Below are 17,376 nucleotides of genomic sequence, written 5' to 3'. Positions count from 1 at the left end.
TGTGCCCATCTGCAGCCTCGCCATTGCCAATCATTGCAGCCTGATCAGTGCCCATCTACAGTCTCACTACTTGCCATCATTGCAGCTTGATCAGTGCCCATCTACAGTCATACCATTGCCCACTATTGCAGCCTGATCAGTGCCCATCTGCAGCCTCGCCAATGCCCATCAATGCAGCCTCACCAGTGTCGGATTACACAGAGGTATCTCCTGTGTACTTGGCGCTCGCACACACAGTGCCACCTCATGGAACGGCTCCAATGATAGACAGAACACCAGTCCAATGCCAGGAGTTGGGACATGTGACATCTATCCTAGGAGCCATCTAGGAGGCGGGACTGTGTGTGACTGCGAGCGCCAAGTACACAGGTGATCCTTGCTCTGTATAATCTAGCGGCACTTGCCCCCCCCGGGGCAGTCGGGTAAAATACTGGCGTATAACACGCACACATGATTTGCTCCCTATTTTTGGGGGAGGGGAGAGTGTGTTATACACTGATAAATATGGTACTGGATGAAACAATGGTCTATTATACTGTATATGCCTGAAGTTTGACTATAAAGACACATTAAAGCACACATTGACAAAGTAGAAAATTGTGTCAGACAACTCATGAAGCTAATTTTATCTTACCTCTTTTAGGATTTTAAAGGCCTCGATAAGAGCTTTGTTGACAGTTCCAACACCTTTTGCCTGCAGCTCATCCACCAGCTGCTTGAAATGCTGGAAAGAAGGAAGAAAGGACAGAGAGAGATTAACCTACAGCAGAAAAATAATAAATGTTCAGCAACAGTGGATGGGTGATATTTTCTGCTTTTTGCTGAAATTTCAGAAGGTAGCAAGCTTTCAGTTTTTAAATATATGAAAGACAGCGCCTGCTCCACCTTGTCTAAATGCCAATATGTTCGTCCATATAAGTGACTATACCTGGTTACTATCCTACAAAACTCCTCATTAATGTAGCATGATAAATGTTATGACATGGATGCATGGGTACAGTAACAAAATAACAAGCATATTATTGTGCAACAAATTGGATAAACATCTATTAATGCAATTGTCCAGAGGCCAATATTAAAGCGCATATGGTGATATAAGTGCAAAGTCTTTTCTGGGTGAAAAAGGTGCTGTTGTGCTTCGTGTCCCATGGGTGTCAGTGCATCCACCTCCTGGGGGTAGTCAACGATCCGCACTCACCAGATATGTTGGACTCCTTCACCTTACAGCAAGAGGAGTCTACTGTACATGTGGGTCAATAATGGGGACCACTTCCCAATGCAATCTCCTCTGTGGGTGACCCGGTTCCCTCTGTGTAAGATGACTTCCGGTGATGGCTCCAGAACTCTAGGTGCAGGGGAGTGTGCAGCGGGCGTTGTAAGAGAATAAATGAATTTCATTTATTCCATCTAACACAGAGGAAACTGTGACACCCACAGAAGAGATTGCGTTGGAAAGTGGTCCCCATTATTGACCCACATGCACGGATGAACTCCTTCACCATACAGCAAGAGGAGTCTAACATATCTGGTGAGTGTGGAACGTTGACTACCTCTAGGAGGTGGATGCACTGACACTAGGGTTGCCACCTCATCCCTGTAAAACCGAACACATATTAATTACACAGGTTCTGTGGCTGATTAAGGTGGTAATTAAACTCACTTGGTGGCTTATCTGCAATAAATTAGCCTCAGAACCTGTGTAATTCATATGTGCTCGGGTTTAAAGGGATGAGGTGGCAACTCTGACACCCATGGGACACGGAGCACAACACCACTTTTTTCACCCAGAAAATACTTTGTTTGCACTAATACCACCATATGCACTTTAGTATGTCACTGGACAATTGCACTGATACATTTGGAGGGGTTGTAAAAAAAAGCATCTCAACTGCACATTTTTACTGCCCCCTACAAATATGTAAACTAGGCATTATATATTGTACGTTTATAAACATCTGGGAGCACATGTCAGCCATTCTGCAGTTCCAAAATTAAACAATTTTTTGGCAAACTCAACTCTTTATCATTGGGATTTAAGTGTATGTAAGAATATTATTAAAAAAAGAACACCTGCTGATCAGAAAAGCAGTGAGATGCTAAATTCCTATTTGGGCTGACGACACAGTCAGTAAAAATCCAAGCAGTGCTGTCTGCTGGATTACAGATCTCTGCCTATCTCTTCTCATCTGCCCCTCTCCGTTCCTATCTTCATACTTCACTGTCCCTCTCTACATGCTTACATTAAAGGGTGAAATCATGTATAGGATAGGGCTACTAAGAAATGTAGATTTAAGGGTTGTGCCTATGCTCTCAGGTGCTACCCCTACAAAAATGACCTTGAGAATAGATCACTTTTCAGCATTATGAGAAAGATTTGGGGGCAAATTGGGGTAATGCTTAGACATACCTTTAATACAATATAAAACCATCACCCACACCCTATATCACATTAGCACAACCAAAGAATATTCCCACTGCAATTTCTCAGAAAGGAGTAGGACAGTTCCAGATGATCTGGAATATAAAGGACATCCTCCTGTAGCTAAAATTTGTGCTGCAGCCAGGAGATGAAACCCACATAGCAACAGGCAGAAAATAACTCCAGTGACAGTTTCAGATCTTTCTGGCTGCCACTTCCTGACTCAAATCACAATCTCTGTCTTTGCCAAGTACAGCAGATTATAACTCCATCTACGGCACTAGGTTCTACGCTACGAGGACTGTCTGTATGGAGTATGTAAGCTTTCCCCGTCTTTGTGTGGGATTTCTCCAATGTTCCAGTTTCTTCCCACAATCCAAATATATACTAGTGGCTTAAAGGAAACCAGTCTTGGGAAAAGCACAAAGCTGCCATTGCCAAACTTTTTCTGGAAATTGTAACTGCCTGGCTATTATCCCTAACCTTTGGCTTCAGTACTTTTTGAGTATGTGCCCTGCAACCCGTATGCAAAACTAGCTCCAGTATTTGTGACTGTGGATGAGGCATATTGTAAGAGTTTAAAGGGGTTGTAGAGGTTCATGTTTTTTAACCTTAATGCATCCTATGCATTAAGGTGAAAAAACATCTTACGATCACTGGCCCCCCAGCCTCCCCCCCCCTTCGTTTTACTTACCTGAGCCCTGGAAACGTGCTCTTCCTTTGTTCGGTCTTCTTGGCTCTTCATTGGATAGATTGATAGCAGCACAGCCATTGGCTCGAGCTGCTGTCAATCAACTCTGATGACGCAAGGGCCAGGGGGCGAGGCCGAGTCCTGTAGTCGGCCTCTATGGACGCCAACTACAGGACTCGGGAGCGCACCTGCAAGGTAACCCCCTTGGGAGAGCGCTTACCAGAGGGGGTTATCAGAAGCGAGGAGGAGTCAAGACAGCAGCTGAGGAACCCCGGAAGACGAAGATTGGGGCCACTCTGTGCAAAACGAGTTGCACAGTGGAGGTAAGTATGACGTGTTTGTTATTTTTATTTTTTTAAAGTATTCAAACCTTTAGTATCACTTTGAGCTCATTTGCAGCAGAGCCCGACATGACTGGCTCAGTGTTCTTTATACAGCACTGTGGAGTTTTTCAGAGCTTTATAAAAGGTAAATTATAAAAGTATGTGACTATGGTGGGAAAACAATGGTGTAAACTCCTCTTCTGCTAAATCTATTGTAAATGGCTCAGTGTTACCTGTACAACAGTGCAGAATGTCATAGCTATATAAACTTATAATAATAGTATGTCACCATGGTGGGAACATTAGGGTGTGAGCTCCTCTGGTGCACAGACTGATGTGAATAGCCTCTGTAAAGCACTGCCGAACATGTCAAAAATATATAAATGTATAATAATATTAGTGGGTGACTGTGGTGAGGATATTAACCACTTCAACCAGCAAGTGTTTCGTTTTAACTGATAATTGCACGGACATGCAACGTTGTACCCAAATAAAATAGATGTCCTTTTTTTCCCACAAATAGAACTTTCTTTTGGTGGTATTTGATCACCTCTGCGGTTTTATGATTTGCGCTATAAACAAAAAAAATAGCAACAATTTTGAAAAAAAAAACGGAAAATTTATGTCAAATACTTACCGTAATTTTCCTTTCCTGATGGACTCCATGGCAGCCTACGTGTGGGTTTAGTCCCGCCTCCATTACCCTATAGGACGATACTCCCATAAATCTTTGCTCCCTGCCAGAGGCCGTGTTCGGTAACTATCCTACTCCAGCCATTTGGGAGGGAACTCCTGCTGCCATGGAGTCCATCAGGAAAGGAAAATTACGGTAAGTATTTGACATAAATTTTCCGTTTTCCTGACAGACTCCATGGCAGCCTACGTGTGGGAAATAACTCGCCAAAACACACCCGGGTGGGCAAAAAGGCTGCTTAACAAAGATTTATTTGACACCTTCAACCGACAAAACTTTGACTCCAAAGTCAACTGAGGATAGAGCGGCCAGCTCAACACAATAATGAGACATAAAGGTGTGAATTGAAGACCACGAGGCCGCCCTGCAAATCGCATCAGGAGCCACGTGGCGAGAGGCCGCCCACGAGATAGAAAGACTTCTGGTCGAATACGCCGACACCGCCTGAGGAGGAGCCAAGCCCCTTACTCTGTATGCCTACTGGATCGCTTGAACTATCCATGCCGCAATTGACCTGACTGATGCTCTAGTGCCCTTGTTCTTCCAACAGAACAGAACGAACAGGAAGTCTGACTGCCGGAATGGAGCTGTAGCTCCCAAATAGAGCTTTAATGAGCGTCCAGCATCAAGAGGACGAATTTCCGAGGAATTAGAGGATCTGAATAAGGGTAGAGAGATTTCTTGATTTTCATGAAAAACCGAAGTGACCTTAGGGTTTGACCCCAACTTTGGAACTGGGACCACTCTGTCCGGAAAAAGGTTAGAAAAGGCTCCTTGACTCCTAGAGCTTGAATCTCTGATACTCGTTTCGCCGAGGTGACCGCCACCAGGAATGCAGTTTTCAAGGTGAGTTCTCTGATGGAAAGAGCTTTACTGAGAAGAGAAAAGAAGCCCAGCACTAGAGGCAGATCCCATTTAGGGAATCTGGGCTTTCTCTGGGGCCTCAATCTTTCTGCGCCTTTGAAGAACTGCTGGATAAGGGCATGCTTAGTCCACAGAACCCCTGTAAATGCGGAAATAGCCGAGACTTGAACCCGAAGGGAGCTAACTGATAAGGGTAAGCCCAAGCCTGATTGCAGGAAACCCAAAACGTCTTGAACTGTGGGTAAAACGTAGGAACTGGATCTGGAGGACACATAAGATAAAAATTTGGTCCAGATCCGTTCATACATCTTATTAGTACTTCTTCTCCTTGCACTTAAGAGGGTGGAAAAGGCTTCCTAAGGACACCCCAGTGCTTCCAACCTTCCCCTCTCAAGAACCAGACCCTCAACTGAAGGTGAGCCGGACATGGATGGAGAATCAACCCCTGGGAGAGCAGGTCCCCTCCGGACGGAAGAGGAACTGGGTCCCGAAAGCTGAGGAGGGATAGGAGAGGAAACCAAGGCCTGTTGGGCCAATGCGGAATTATTGCCAACACCTCCACTTCTTCCCATCTGAGTCTGATAATTGGAATTGGAGGGAAGGCGTATGCCTTGTGGAACCACCACTGCTCTGTTAGGGCATTTATCCTGTAGGCCTGCTGATCCTTGAACCTTGAATAAAACCTTGTTAGCTTCCTGTTGAAACAGGAGGCGAAGAGATCCACTTCTGGAGACATCCCCAGGGATAGAACCCACTGAAACACATCTTCGTGAAGGGTCCGCTCATTGTTGTCCAAGTGGACTCGTGATAGAAAGTCCGCTTGGACACTGAGAACTCCAGACACATAAGCTGCTGTTAGGTTGGCCAGATTCCTCTGGGCCAAACGCATTATTGGATCCACTTCCCTCAGCAGAGACCGACTTCTGGTGCCCCCTTGCTTCCTTACGTATGCGACCGCAGTCGTATTGTCCAGCCTGAGGACTACGGATGCACCCATTATCAGATGCGGAAATGCCAACAGCGCTAGGAAGGCTGCTCAAAGTTCTAACACATTTGACACTATTCCCTGAGAGGGAAAGACCCCAAATGCCCTGAGCCACTTCCGATAGACAATGTGCCCCCCAGCCCTTATTGCTGGCATCTGACGTTACTGAGATCCATTTGATTGGAAAAAGAGAGTGGCAATTCAATAGATTCTCCCGACGAAGCCACCAGAGGAGGGAACCTCTCATGGTCTGAGTAATTTCGCTGGACTGGACCTTTTCTCCCGACCATTGGCGAAGAAAACCCATTTGAAAGGGACGCATCCACCACTGTGCCCCCTTCACCATCGGTATAGTAGACACCATGGTGCCTATGATCTTTAGGCAATGAAGAGCACTGAGACGAGACGAAGAGAGAGTGAGGTGGATCCTGTCCCGTACTACTGCAATCTTCTCCTCGGGCAGAGAGATGGTACCTTTTGCCGTATTGAACAGGGCGCCGAGGAACACGAGAGACTGTGTAGGAACTAACTGGCTCTTCTCTAAATTCAGGAGCCACCCGAGTTCCTTGAGGGTTGCAATGACTTGATCCCTGTGTTTCAAGAGACAATCCTTGTCCTGAGCAAGAAGAAGCAAATCGTCCAGATAATGATGAATCCGGATTTTCCTGACTCTCAACAATGCTACAACTGCTAGAAGGACCCTCGAGAATGTGCGAGGAGAGGTTGACAGACCAAAAGGAAGGCAGGTAAACTGTAAATGAAGCTGACCAATGGAGAAACAAATAAACTGTTGGAACTCTGTGGCCACGGGGACGTGAAAATAGGCATCTTTGAGGTCTATTGAGACAAGCCAGTCTCCTGGCTGCCCTGAATGTTGAATCGTGGACAGCGTTTCCATTTTGAATTTCTTATGAAGCGATTTAGACGCGTCAAGTCTATTACAGGTCTCCACGTACCGTTCTTTTTCTGGACCAGGAAAAGAGGAGAGTACATTCCCAAGCCGCGATGATCGTCTGGAACAGGAATAACGGCGCCTTGATCCAACAAAGATTTTATGTAGGTTAGAAGAATTTGTCTTCTTTCTTCCAACTCTGGAAAGGATGTGGGAACACACTTGAGTTTGGGGACACTGCTGAACGACCACGTGTGCCCGGAGGAAACCGTCTTGATGGTCCAAAAGTCCTGGATCAAGGCCGCCCAGATGTGCCGAAAGCGGAACAAACGAGCTCCTACCCGGCCACCTGGACGGGCACGATCTCAAAAGGACTTAGTAGGCTCCTTTTCCCCATCGAACTGCCCTTTGCAAATTTTTTGAGAGATGTCTGTCTGGACCTCCAAGATCTGGAAAATTCCCGTCCAGGCCTGTAAGTGCGTGCCTCCCTGGCACGATCTTGACCCTGCTTTCCTGGGAACAATCTCCTTTGATTCTGCAGGTGCCTATCCTGGGGGAGAAATCCCGACCTACCCCCAGTGGCTCGAGTCATAGCACTATCCAGCTTATTGCTGAAAAGGGAAGAACCATCAAAGGGAATACGGCACCAAACCTGCTTAGAAGCAGGATCGGCTAGCCAAGGACAGAGCCACAGGGCACGCCTGGCAATTACAGAAGAGAGCATAACTCGAGCCACCAGTCGGATAATATCGATCGAGGCCTCTCCTAAGAAGGCTGAAGCTAGTCTTAGTTCTTGAATGGGAGAACTCTTGGCCAGATCTTCAGAAACATTCCTGAGCGTTTCATCAACACTATTGGACCAAACTTCCATCGCTCTAGACAGAGCCGCTAAGGCCAGGGTCGGCTTACAGGCCATGCCAGCCGTAAGATAGATCCTCTTCAGGTCAGAATCAAATCTCCTATCCAGAGTGTCCTTACCTTAGAAGGGAAAAGTCTCTGAATTTTAGATAGAAGAGAATTCTTTTCTCTACCTTACTCCAATCATCCGAGATCACTTCTCCCAACTCTGAGAGGAAAGGGAAGCTAATACGCTCCTTCTTTAACTGCTTAAAAAACTCTCTTTGTTTCGCCGGGGCCACTACCGGCTCCTCCCAGTTCAGTGTTTCCTTGATAGCTTTTACCAAGGGAGGGAGCAGGGCAAAGTCAAAACCCTAACCAGACTCTTCCTCCTCAGATTCACTCTCTGAGAGGACAGCAGACGGATGGCTAGGCAACGAGGAATCCCATGTGTCCTGGGCCTGAGCATCCCTCCCCAGAGACCTAGGAGACTCTAAGGGAGACAACTGGGGGGCTTCAAATTTCTTTAGACTGTCCTTGACCAATCTTTCCACCATAGACCTCAGCTGTTGGTCAGAGTCACTCCTTTCACCTATCGCTTTAACATAACAGGCATCACAAAGGGACTTGTCAGCAGGAACCTGCGTCCTGCATCCCCAGCATAAACCTTCAGCTGCGTTACCTGGGCAGGCTGTTGAAGGGCGGGAAGATTCCCGGCTATGGAGACTGGATCTCGCAGGAGAATCATGTCGTCTGGATCTGGAAGAGGAATGCCGGCGGTGGGATTTAGACGAATCACTTCCTCGGTGAGAACTCCGTCGCTGAGTAGACCTAGAAGGGCTGAAAAAGGGAAAACCCCACCTAATGTTCCACTGTCGCCCCCCCCCCCCCCCCCCCCCGGCAGGTAACCCAAAAAAACAAGTACCTTCTCCGAGAGAGCTGGCCACTAGCAGGTGGTGAGGTATCCAAAGGATCCATCAGGGCTGGAGATAAAACAGCCTTAATTAAACACAGAAAACAGCTGAGGAAGCAGAGATAAACTGACCTTAACAGAGACACCTACCTAATGCTGAAAAAACAGGGCTCAGGAATGGCACTGCAGGCTTTACAAGTATCCCAGAATCACTGCAAGTTGTTTTCTGTTTTTAAAACTGCCGCCTTAATGACGTCACAAATTTCGTCATAAAAATGCTAGTGCGCATGCGCGAAGCCCGCAACGCGCATGCGCGAACCAAGCCTCGTCCTCGCGCCGGTCTCGCGCATGCGCAGAACGGCCGAGCGGCGAACGAGGAAGTAACCGGGCGGCTGGAACGCAAGGAAACCAGCCGCCCAGCAAGCCAGATACAGCGCTGTGCGGTGTATGGGGAAAGAAAAGCCACTGCAAAACAGCAAAGAAACATACAGAACTGACACAGAAAGGCTGCCATGGAAAAAACAAACAGCTCACCACTCCTGTAGACGGACACCAGCCGAGGTAGGTCCCCACACATGCCGGACTTCTGGGAGGAGGGGGGGGGGCGAAAGTCACCTGCTAGTAGCTAGGCTCACGACTAATCACGCGGCTTCACCTGTCAGTGACCAGGCATACACCTCTTCAGCGCCTCTTCCATATGCCCCTTTTCCATACTCCGCTAGTAGCTAGAGCTTATTGGAAATATGCGACTCCAAGTCGCTCGGCCGGTCCGTATCGCAGAACAAAATGCAAGTCTTCAGGGTAAAAAGACACATGTTAGGTCCTATGGAGGAGGACAAAAAAAGAACACGGCCTCTGGCAGGGAGCAAAGATTTATGGGAGTATCGTCCTATAGGGTAATGGAGGCGGGACTAAACCCACACATAGGCTGCCATGGAGTCTGTCAGGAAAAGATTTTTTTACTTTTTGCTGTAATAAATATCCCCCAAAAATATATAATTTTTATTTTTTTTGTTAAAGAAAAATCGCAATCAGCGTATATTGATTGGTTTGCGTAAAAGTTATCACATCTATAAAATAGGGGATAGATTTATGGCATTTTTATTAATATTTTTTTTTATTAGTAATGGCGGCGATCTGCGATTTTTATTGCGACTGCGACATTGCAGCAGACAGATCGGACAATTTTGATACTATTTTGGGACCATTGGCATTTACACAGCGATCGGTGCTATAAGAATGCACTAATTACTGTGTAAATGTCACTGGCAGGGAAGAGGTTAAACACTTGGGGGCGATCAAGGGGTTAAATGTGTTCCATGAGTGTTTCTAACTGTGGGGGGATGGGACTGACTAGAGGAGGAGACATATGGCTATTTGTAATTACTATTACTGTGTTCCCCCAGCCTGTTCTAACTGTAGGGGGGGTGGACTCACTAGAACATGACAGAGATCACTGCCCCCGATCACTGGAAGCAGTAGATCTCTCTCATGTTGCTAGGCAGAATAGGGAAATGCCTTGTTTACATAGGCATCTCCCCGTTCTGCCTCTCTGTGCCACAATCGCAGGCCACTGGTGGACATCGAGTCCGCGGGACCCACGGGCACATTCCTGCGGTGGGCTGCCACGCGCCTGTTAGCCACTGATGACGTAGCGACATACGATTATGTTGTTTTGCGTACCCGTGCCACTTTGCCATGTATATCGGCGTGAGCTGGTCGGCAAGTGGTTAAGGTGTAAATTTTTGTTTATTAAAAATCATACAAACATACAGCTTATTAATAAAAACATATTTACATAAAAATAAACAACTAAAGAAAAACAAGCGTGCTTACATCAGCAAGTAAAGAAAACCATTTCCTGACAAGATAGCATAGAAAGAAACATATTTTAATGACAACAAAAAAGAGACTACAAACCCCGAACCTCAACTTAAACACAATCCAGGCTAAGAAACATTTTGAGATTTAATCGCCATCAGGATGTGATTCCAAAACCCCCCCAATAACCCCTCCCCACATCATTCACCTTGCATTCTGCACCAGCCACTCTCATTCCTTTCCCACTTCCCCCTCCCACCATCATCTAATCCATCCCTCACTCCACCCCTCAGTGACCACTGACCTCCAGCGACACTTCTGCCATGCCAAGGAGGAGGGGTTGGCACCACCATACATGCTGGTCCAACTCCCTCCACTGCCTTCACTACACTAGGAGAAACAATAGGTGCAGACACAGACTTGACAACCACACTTTCTGACAATGACTGGGAGACCACAGACTGGGGGGACAATGACACCACAGCCGGCCTCAGACAGATTCTGACGGGACAGAGACACTAGGATCCTCTGGTATAACCTCCGCCAATCCAGACCCTTCTCTATCCAGATGGAAGATTTCCTCCATCAGCTCTGGCTTATTGTGCAAAGCCTCAGGGCACTGGCTATAAGGGTGACCAACCTTATCACATAGGTTAAATTTAATGATGTTATAGTCCCTCGCCAAATGTCCCAGTTCCTGGCACCATGAGCACTTCTGTTCTGGACAGTTGGAGGAGAAATGTCCCTTGACTCCCCATTTATGGCACATCTTAGGTTGACCAGGGTAAAAAGATGGTAATCCTATCTCTACCAATAAAGGCAGAGGAGCGCAAATGCTTGACCACATTCTCACACACATACTCAACCTCATTGTCCCTGACCACCCACCTGTCCAGATTCCTCTATCATCCACAATCTTTTTTAGTGGGCACAAAGTTTCACCAAACCTCCTCAACCAGACCCATAAATCCTCAGGGGGTATAGACTCATTCCTTGTCAGTATAGTCACATTTTATATCAAGGGCTGACATCAGATTACCTTATGGACAAACCCCTTCTAGTCTGGCTGGCCCCCATATACATGCTCGAACCATTCCCAAAAGCGATTCTGGATGCACAAATGACAAATCATATTCAAAAGGAACCAGCCGGACTGATAAGAGAATAAATATCCTCCGCCTTAAATCCCATGGCTAGGATCTTATCCACAACCACCCTCCTGATGTGGAATACCCCCTTCTTCCCACCTGAGCTGTATCATATTCCTGTGTTTAATGGAAGGTGCGTTAGGTGAACGTCGCACAACTGGCTACCTTCCACTAGCAGCATGACATTGTCCCAACACAGCCTTAACATAATTCCTAACTAGGACAGATGACACATTAACTGGCTGCATAGGAATATTACCTGGCTGCATAGGAATCCCTGAAATTTGGTTTGGTAAATTACCCACCATTTGATCCTCCCTCCTCCCCTACAGCACAAGAGTCCCGCTCACCATAGTCCCAGAAGTACCACAGTTACCAGCAGTCCCATCATCAAGTAAAGCCTTCCATTTAGAAAAAACACCAGCGATCATATGGCTCTCCTGCAGAAACTTCTGCAGTTTCAATGTTCATGCAACATTCCTGCTCTGCACTGTTAGTGTCCATGTGGGACTCCACTCCAGCAGAAACTTCTCTGTCTGTATACAGGCCATCTCATCCTGCATTCCCTGCTGATCACAAGGATCTGTTAGCAGGTGCAATCTCAGGAAAGTCCTCCACACACTGAAAGACATTTTCAGCAAGCACTCCTTTACCAAGAGCTTCATCTGATGAGTCGGTGCCACTAAAGGGAGATTCCAAATCTGTAATGGTCTGCAGCAATCTGCCATTTTCCTCAACCCCTTCCTGAGAAGACCCAGGCTGCTGGGGAGGGAGGGGGGCAGATACTGACTCAGACACGACAGTGCCTGAGACAGGGGTAGTACTGGGGCCACCATGTGAAGCCACTTCCTTACCCCCGTCCATACTGTCGTTGTTGCTCCGGTATCCACCCTCTGACTGGTACTAGCATAGGCACTTTCCTTCATCTGTTGTAATCTCTCCTCATTCTCACACTTTTGTCTGAACACACTGCTGCTTTCCTTCAGAGAAGAAACCAGCTTCTCCTGCTTTTTTAATGCCTCCTCCAGAGACTTCAGTTTGGACACTTCCCTCTTACTGTTTCCAGACTTAATATGCAGCAAGTTTCTGTTCCTTCTTAGCAATGCGTAGAAGTCTGTTCACCATTCTATCCTGGAAGACTGGTAAGGACTCCCCTTGCATAAGAAGAGGCCCAGGATCCATTGCAGCTTGAGCACATGGAGTAGGCATCAGTGCCTCTGGAGAGCCTCCACTTTCGTCTTCCCCAACATGGTCCATGCTTGCCTGGGAAAAGCCTGCATGAGAGGCCCCAGGCTTGCTGCTTCTCTCAGCTGAGATCACAGCAGAGTGAGCCAATGGCACCCTGCAGAACAGCACCACCTGGTGGAAAAGCTCCTCTGGTGCAGAAACTGATGTGATTGGCTCAGAAACATAATAATAATAATAATAATACAGGCAGAATGATCAGTACATAACTTACCTCTCTATTATCTCTGTCAGCCTGAACTAATATCCCCTTAAAACACGGCTCAATATAATGGACGTAATCATTGTACTGGAAGACAGAACCAAAAGAAAAAAAAGATCAATTACATGGGACCTGAAATTAGAACATGCTGCTTTGTCACTATAAGATAAACTTTAGCCATCATACCTATGTACTAGGCATGACATTGTTATGTATCCAACTGAATTTACCAGGTCAGATTTGTCACTGTTCTTTATCAGGACTGGTCGCTTAAATCTAAAAAAAGGGCAATTTTGAACTCACTATGCATTTGTGTAACAAACTTTATACTTTTTCATGCTCATGTTGAGCACATTGCTTAATGTACCAATATGTTTTTTGCATATTTTTCAATAAAAAGAGTTAAAGAAAAAAAAAGATAAACTTTAGCCAAAAAATGACTATACTTTTCAAAGCCTGCAGAGTCTGTGCTACTGCCTAGAGTTGCCACCTGTCTGGTATTGACCCAGACAGTATGGGTTTAGAATGCTGTGCCTAGGTTTGCCTCTGCCTGACAACCGGACACCAATGCCACTGACAGGGGGTACCATAGGGCCTCCGGTAGGGGCCCCAGCACACAGGGGGATCGGAGAGCGGGTGGAGGCAATTACAGAGGAGTCAAAACAAGGAAGAGAGAGAGGCGACAGTCAACTGCTGGTTTGGTCGTTTTTAATAAATGAAATGTTTAAAAACAATCCACTCACTCTCCATGTTTCCCAATCCAGGCTGCTGTTTCACTGAATCGCTGGAGGAAGCTAAGGACACAGAGCCGCGGGGAAACTGCAGTGAGCTGTCAGATAGCCTGGGACACTGTGACCAATCAGAGCGTTCCGGAGGCTTAACCACACCTTCATCATCAGAGGCTGACAGTTCACATTAGTTTCCCACGGCTTTCTGTTTCCTCCAGCAAATTTAGTGAAACAGCAGCGTGGATTGGGAGAATGGGGCAGCGAACTTCACAGACTGACATGCCTACAGTTTTGTGAGTGGATTGTTTTAAAACTTTTAATTTATTAAAAACTACCGCACCAGCAGCTACCTGGCGCCTCTCTCTCTCCGTTATGTTTTTACTCCTCTGTAATTGGCCCCCCTCCGATCCCCTTACTGTCCGGGTCACCCTGTGTGCTGGGGCCACTATAGGAGGCCCGTGGTACCCCCTGTTGGCTGCCATGGGGGTATTGGGGGAGGAGGATTTATGCTGGTAGGGGAAGAAGATTTGTAATAGGAGGGGATAATGGCACCCCAATTGCAAAGTAAAACTTCTTTTGGGTGACAGGCATCCCACGATTCTGTCTGCGTGATTTTGCAGTGATTTGTTGGGCGACAATCGCTGCAAAATTGTGCCACGGTTGGGGTGCCATGCCATGTGTCACTAAATACCACCCACTTTGGACTCCCTTCAACCTGTAAACCCACAAAAGTACCTCCCCTTCCCACCCAGGCTTAAACAAAGCAGACGCTACCTCAGCATGCCTAGATTTCAGTATAAGTTTATGTGTGAGGAGTTTTGCAGGTAATAAGGTAAAAATGAGTCCACAACTGATGTCCTTCATCTGAAAATGCTAGTCAAATTATTCTGTATTAAAGCCATTAAATCAGCTTGAAAGTCAAATGACTAGCATGTTTAAAGAATGGGTCATTAATGGTGGTCTGTATACTGTTTTTTCTTAAACACTAATGAGAATAGTGAAGACTGACTGCAATAATGTTGACAAAGTCATTCTCGCCCAGAGTGTCAAGCAGTGTGTTGATTGTGTGTTTGGCAATGGTCATTCTCAGCCCCTTCATGCTACCACTGATGTCCACCACGATCACGATGTCCTTCGGAGATGTGGCAGCCTGGATGTACCTAAGTTGTCAGAAACAAAGAGAACATTTTGAGAATTCCAGCTACAAGCTCATTGTCCTCAACTCTTAATGCACTGTTGCAAGCTGAAAGTGATTTGCTTGACCTATACCCACACATCTCACAAAGAGGTGTAAGAGTGTAACGAAAAATAAATACTGCGCTATCTGTGTAAACAGAGTGATAATGAATGATGGTATACAATCATGTAACTCTAAATATCTGCTGCAACGTCCTGTGAGACACGCACAATAATAAACAATTCAAAAATGTAGGTTGCGCTTTTTCAAATAAATCCCCTAAGTGATAATGTTATTTAAGTGACACAAAAACAAATTACCAAACAATCCTGTGAAAAAAAATGAATGATACAAAATAATGTATTTAATGAAACAGTCACTATAGAGCCTTTGATGAAAAAAAAGAACCAAGACCCTCCATATGTTGAAAATGGTGCATCAATATATTCCTCCAAGGTGGCACACAAGCATAACACCGCAAGAAAAGTGCGAAAAGATAATAGGATAGTGCCTCCACCTCTGTATACACTGCCGCTTACCAGCTGTGATTGATCTCTTATTACAGGAGATCAAATGCACTTGTGGCTTATTCCCCCACCTCAGGTCTCTATATGGTGCGCCAGTACTGCCAGCGTCCTCGCCAAATGCAAATTGGAAGCTGGGAGTACTGAATACATTATTTTGTATCATTCATTTTTTTTCACAGGATTGTTTGGTAATTTGTTTTTGTGTCACTTAAATAACATTATCTATTTGAATCAGCGCAACCTAAATTTTTGAAGGTATAAGCCCTTGTACACACGGTCGGAGATTCCAACAACCAAATCCGTCTGAGTAATTCCGACGGAATAATTCCGGAAGAGGTCCGGAAGTGATGTTGCATACACACGGTCGGACTAAATTGACGGAAAATCTGATTGTACATAACGTGATGACGTTATTTCATTACGACGGGACTATGTTCAGGCTAGTAGCCAATAGCTTTGGTCTAGGAATTTGATCTGAGCATGCGTGGCACTTTGTCCGTCGGAGTAGGCTACACATGATCGGAGTATGTCCGATAGGAGCATTTTGTCGGAAAATTTTACCGGCAAGTTGGAAAACTTGGTCTGTCGGATATTCCGACGGAAACAGTCAGATGCAGACCACACACAGTCGGAATATCTGACAAAACGGTCCGATAGGACACATTCCGTCGGAATCTCCGACCTGTGTGTACAAGGGCTAAGAGGTCAATTTAGATTCCAGGAGAGTACTAATTGTAATACATTTTCATTGCCAAAATTATTAGAATTTTCAGGCATAACATATCTGGACAGAAATAGGGTTAGCAGAAGTTGTTGTTTAAAAAGGTCCCCTCCTTCCTGGCATGTTTTTAGGGTCTACCATCTCTCTCTAAACACCAGGGCTTTATCACCGTTATTTGAGAAAATGAGTTGCTAAAATTGCCTCTCCTGGAGAAGGGGGATGTACCGACCAACGTGGAGGGGATTACAGGATGGGGGGTCTACATATAGAAGGGGAATTAAAGGAGTTACAATATATATTATTATTGGAGAGACTAGGTTTGGTTTAAGGGAACGAGTAGGTGCAGAGATGGAGTCATTTGGTTAAGCTACAGGAGGTAAGTGGGTGGGTATGTTGGCTGCAGGGGTAGCTAAGGGTTTGCAAATGGTAAGTCTTAGGCCGCGTACACACGCGGGGACTGTTCGCCCAACTTTGTCCTTCAAACAGTTTCGGCAAACAGTCCGCTCAAAATTAGCATGGACGGACATGCCCACACACGACGAACGAACAGTTTGCTGAAACCGTGCGCGATGACGTGAACGGCACGTACGACGGGACGAAAAATACGACGTCCTATACACTGCATTATAACTTTCGGCGTGTAAATCCTTTCTGAGCATGCGCGGAACTTAGTTTGACGAACAAGCCTACACACGGGCGGACTGTTCGCTCAAACAAGGTTTCAGCGGACAGTTTTACGGAATTTCCGAAAAACCTTGTTCGTCAAACTGTCCGCTGAAACTGTCCGCTGAAAGCCCACACACGAGCGGACTGTCCGCCCAAACACTGTTCAGCGGACAAAGTTGGGCGAACAGTCCGCCCGTGTGTACGCGGCCTTGGAGTAGCTGGCACTGGAATTTAAAAAAATAGGTCTCAGATGTCTACTTGGGACTGGGGCTCAGATGTGTCAAGCTACACCACTGGACATCCATTTAGCAAATGGATACATGCAAGATTCAAATATAAACAGAAGAATCATGTGAAGAATGATTTCCAAGCCAAGAAAATACACATAAATTATGCAAAGAAAAACATTTTGCAATCAAACAGGGCTGGACTGGGACAAAAATTTGGCCCTGGACTTCATCCAGACCGGCCCACTTTAATTTTTCAAACATGCACAAAAACAGTACATAAACTATACGCAATT

At 46.0% G+C, this 17,376-nt stretch overlaps 1 protein-coding gene across 5 annotated transcripts in view; it reads right to left on the bottom strand.

The window, feature by feature from the left end:
• CACNA2D4 (calcium voltage-gated channel auxiliary subunit alpha2delta 4) overlaps positions 1-17,376 on the bottom strand; it is a 398,531-nt gene that overhangs the window by 305,647 nt on the left and 75,508 nt on the right. For all 5 annotated transcript variants that reach the window (XM_077468886.1, XM_077468888.1, XM_077468889.1 and 2 more), the window contains exons 8-10: positions 14,772-14,922; positions 13,047-13,121; positions 635-724 (exon numbers count right to left, since the gene is read on the bottom strand). In XM_077468886.1, coding sequence (XP_077325012.1) covers positions 635-724; positions 13,047-13,121; positions 14,772-14,922 — 316 coding nt within the window. The remainder of the gene's footprint in view (positions 1-634; positions 725-13,046; positions 13,122-14,771; positions 14,923-17,376) is intronic.

The sequence above is a fragment of the Lithobates pipiens genome, unplaced genomic scaffold (assembly GCF_037356315.1).
Source record: "Lithobates pipiens isolate NorthernLeopardFrog02 unplaced genomic scaffold, aLitPip1_a1.2 Scaffold_8, whole genome shotgun sequence".
Classification (NCBI taxonomy): domain Eukaryota; kingdom Metazoa; phylum Chordata; class Amphibia; order Anura; family Ranidae; genus Lithobates; species Lithobates pipiens.
The sequence above is the reverse complement of the archived record's forward strand: the minus strand, read 5'-3'. Positions and strand labels throughout refer to the sequence as shown.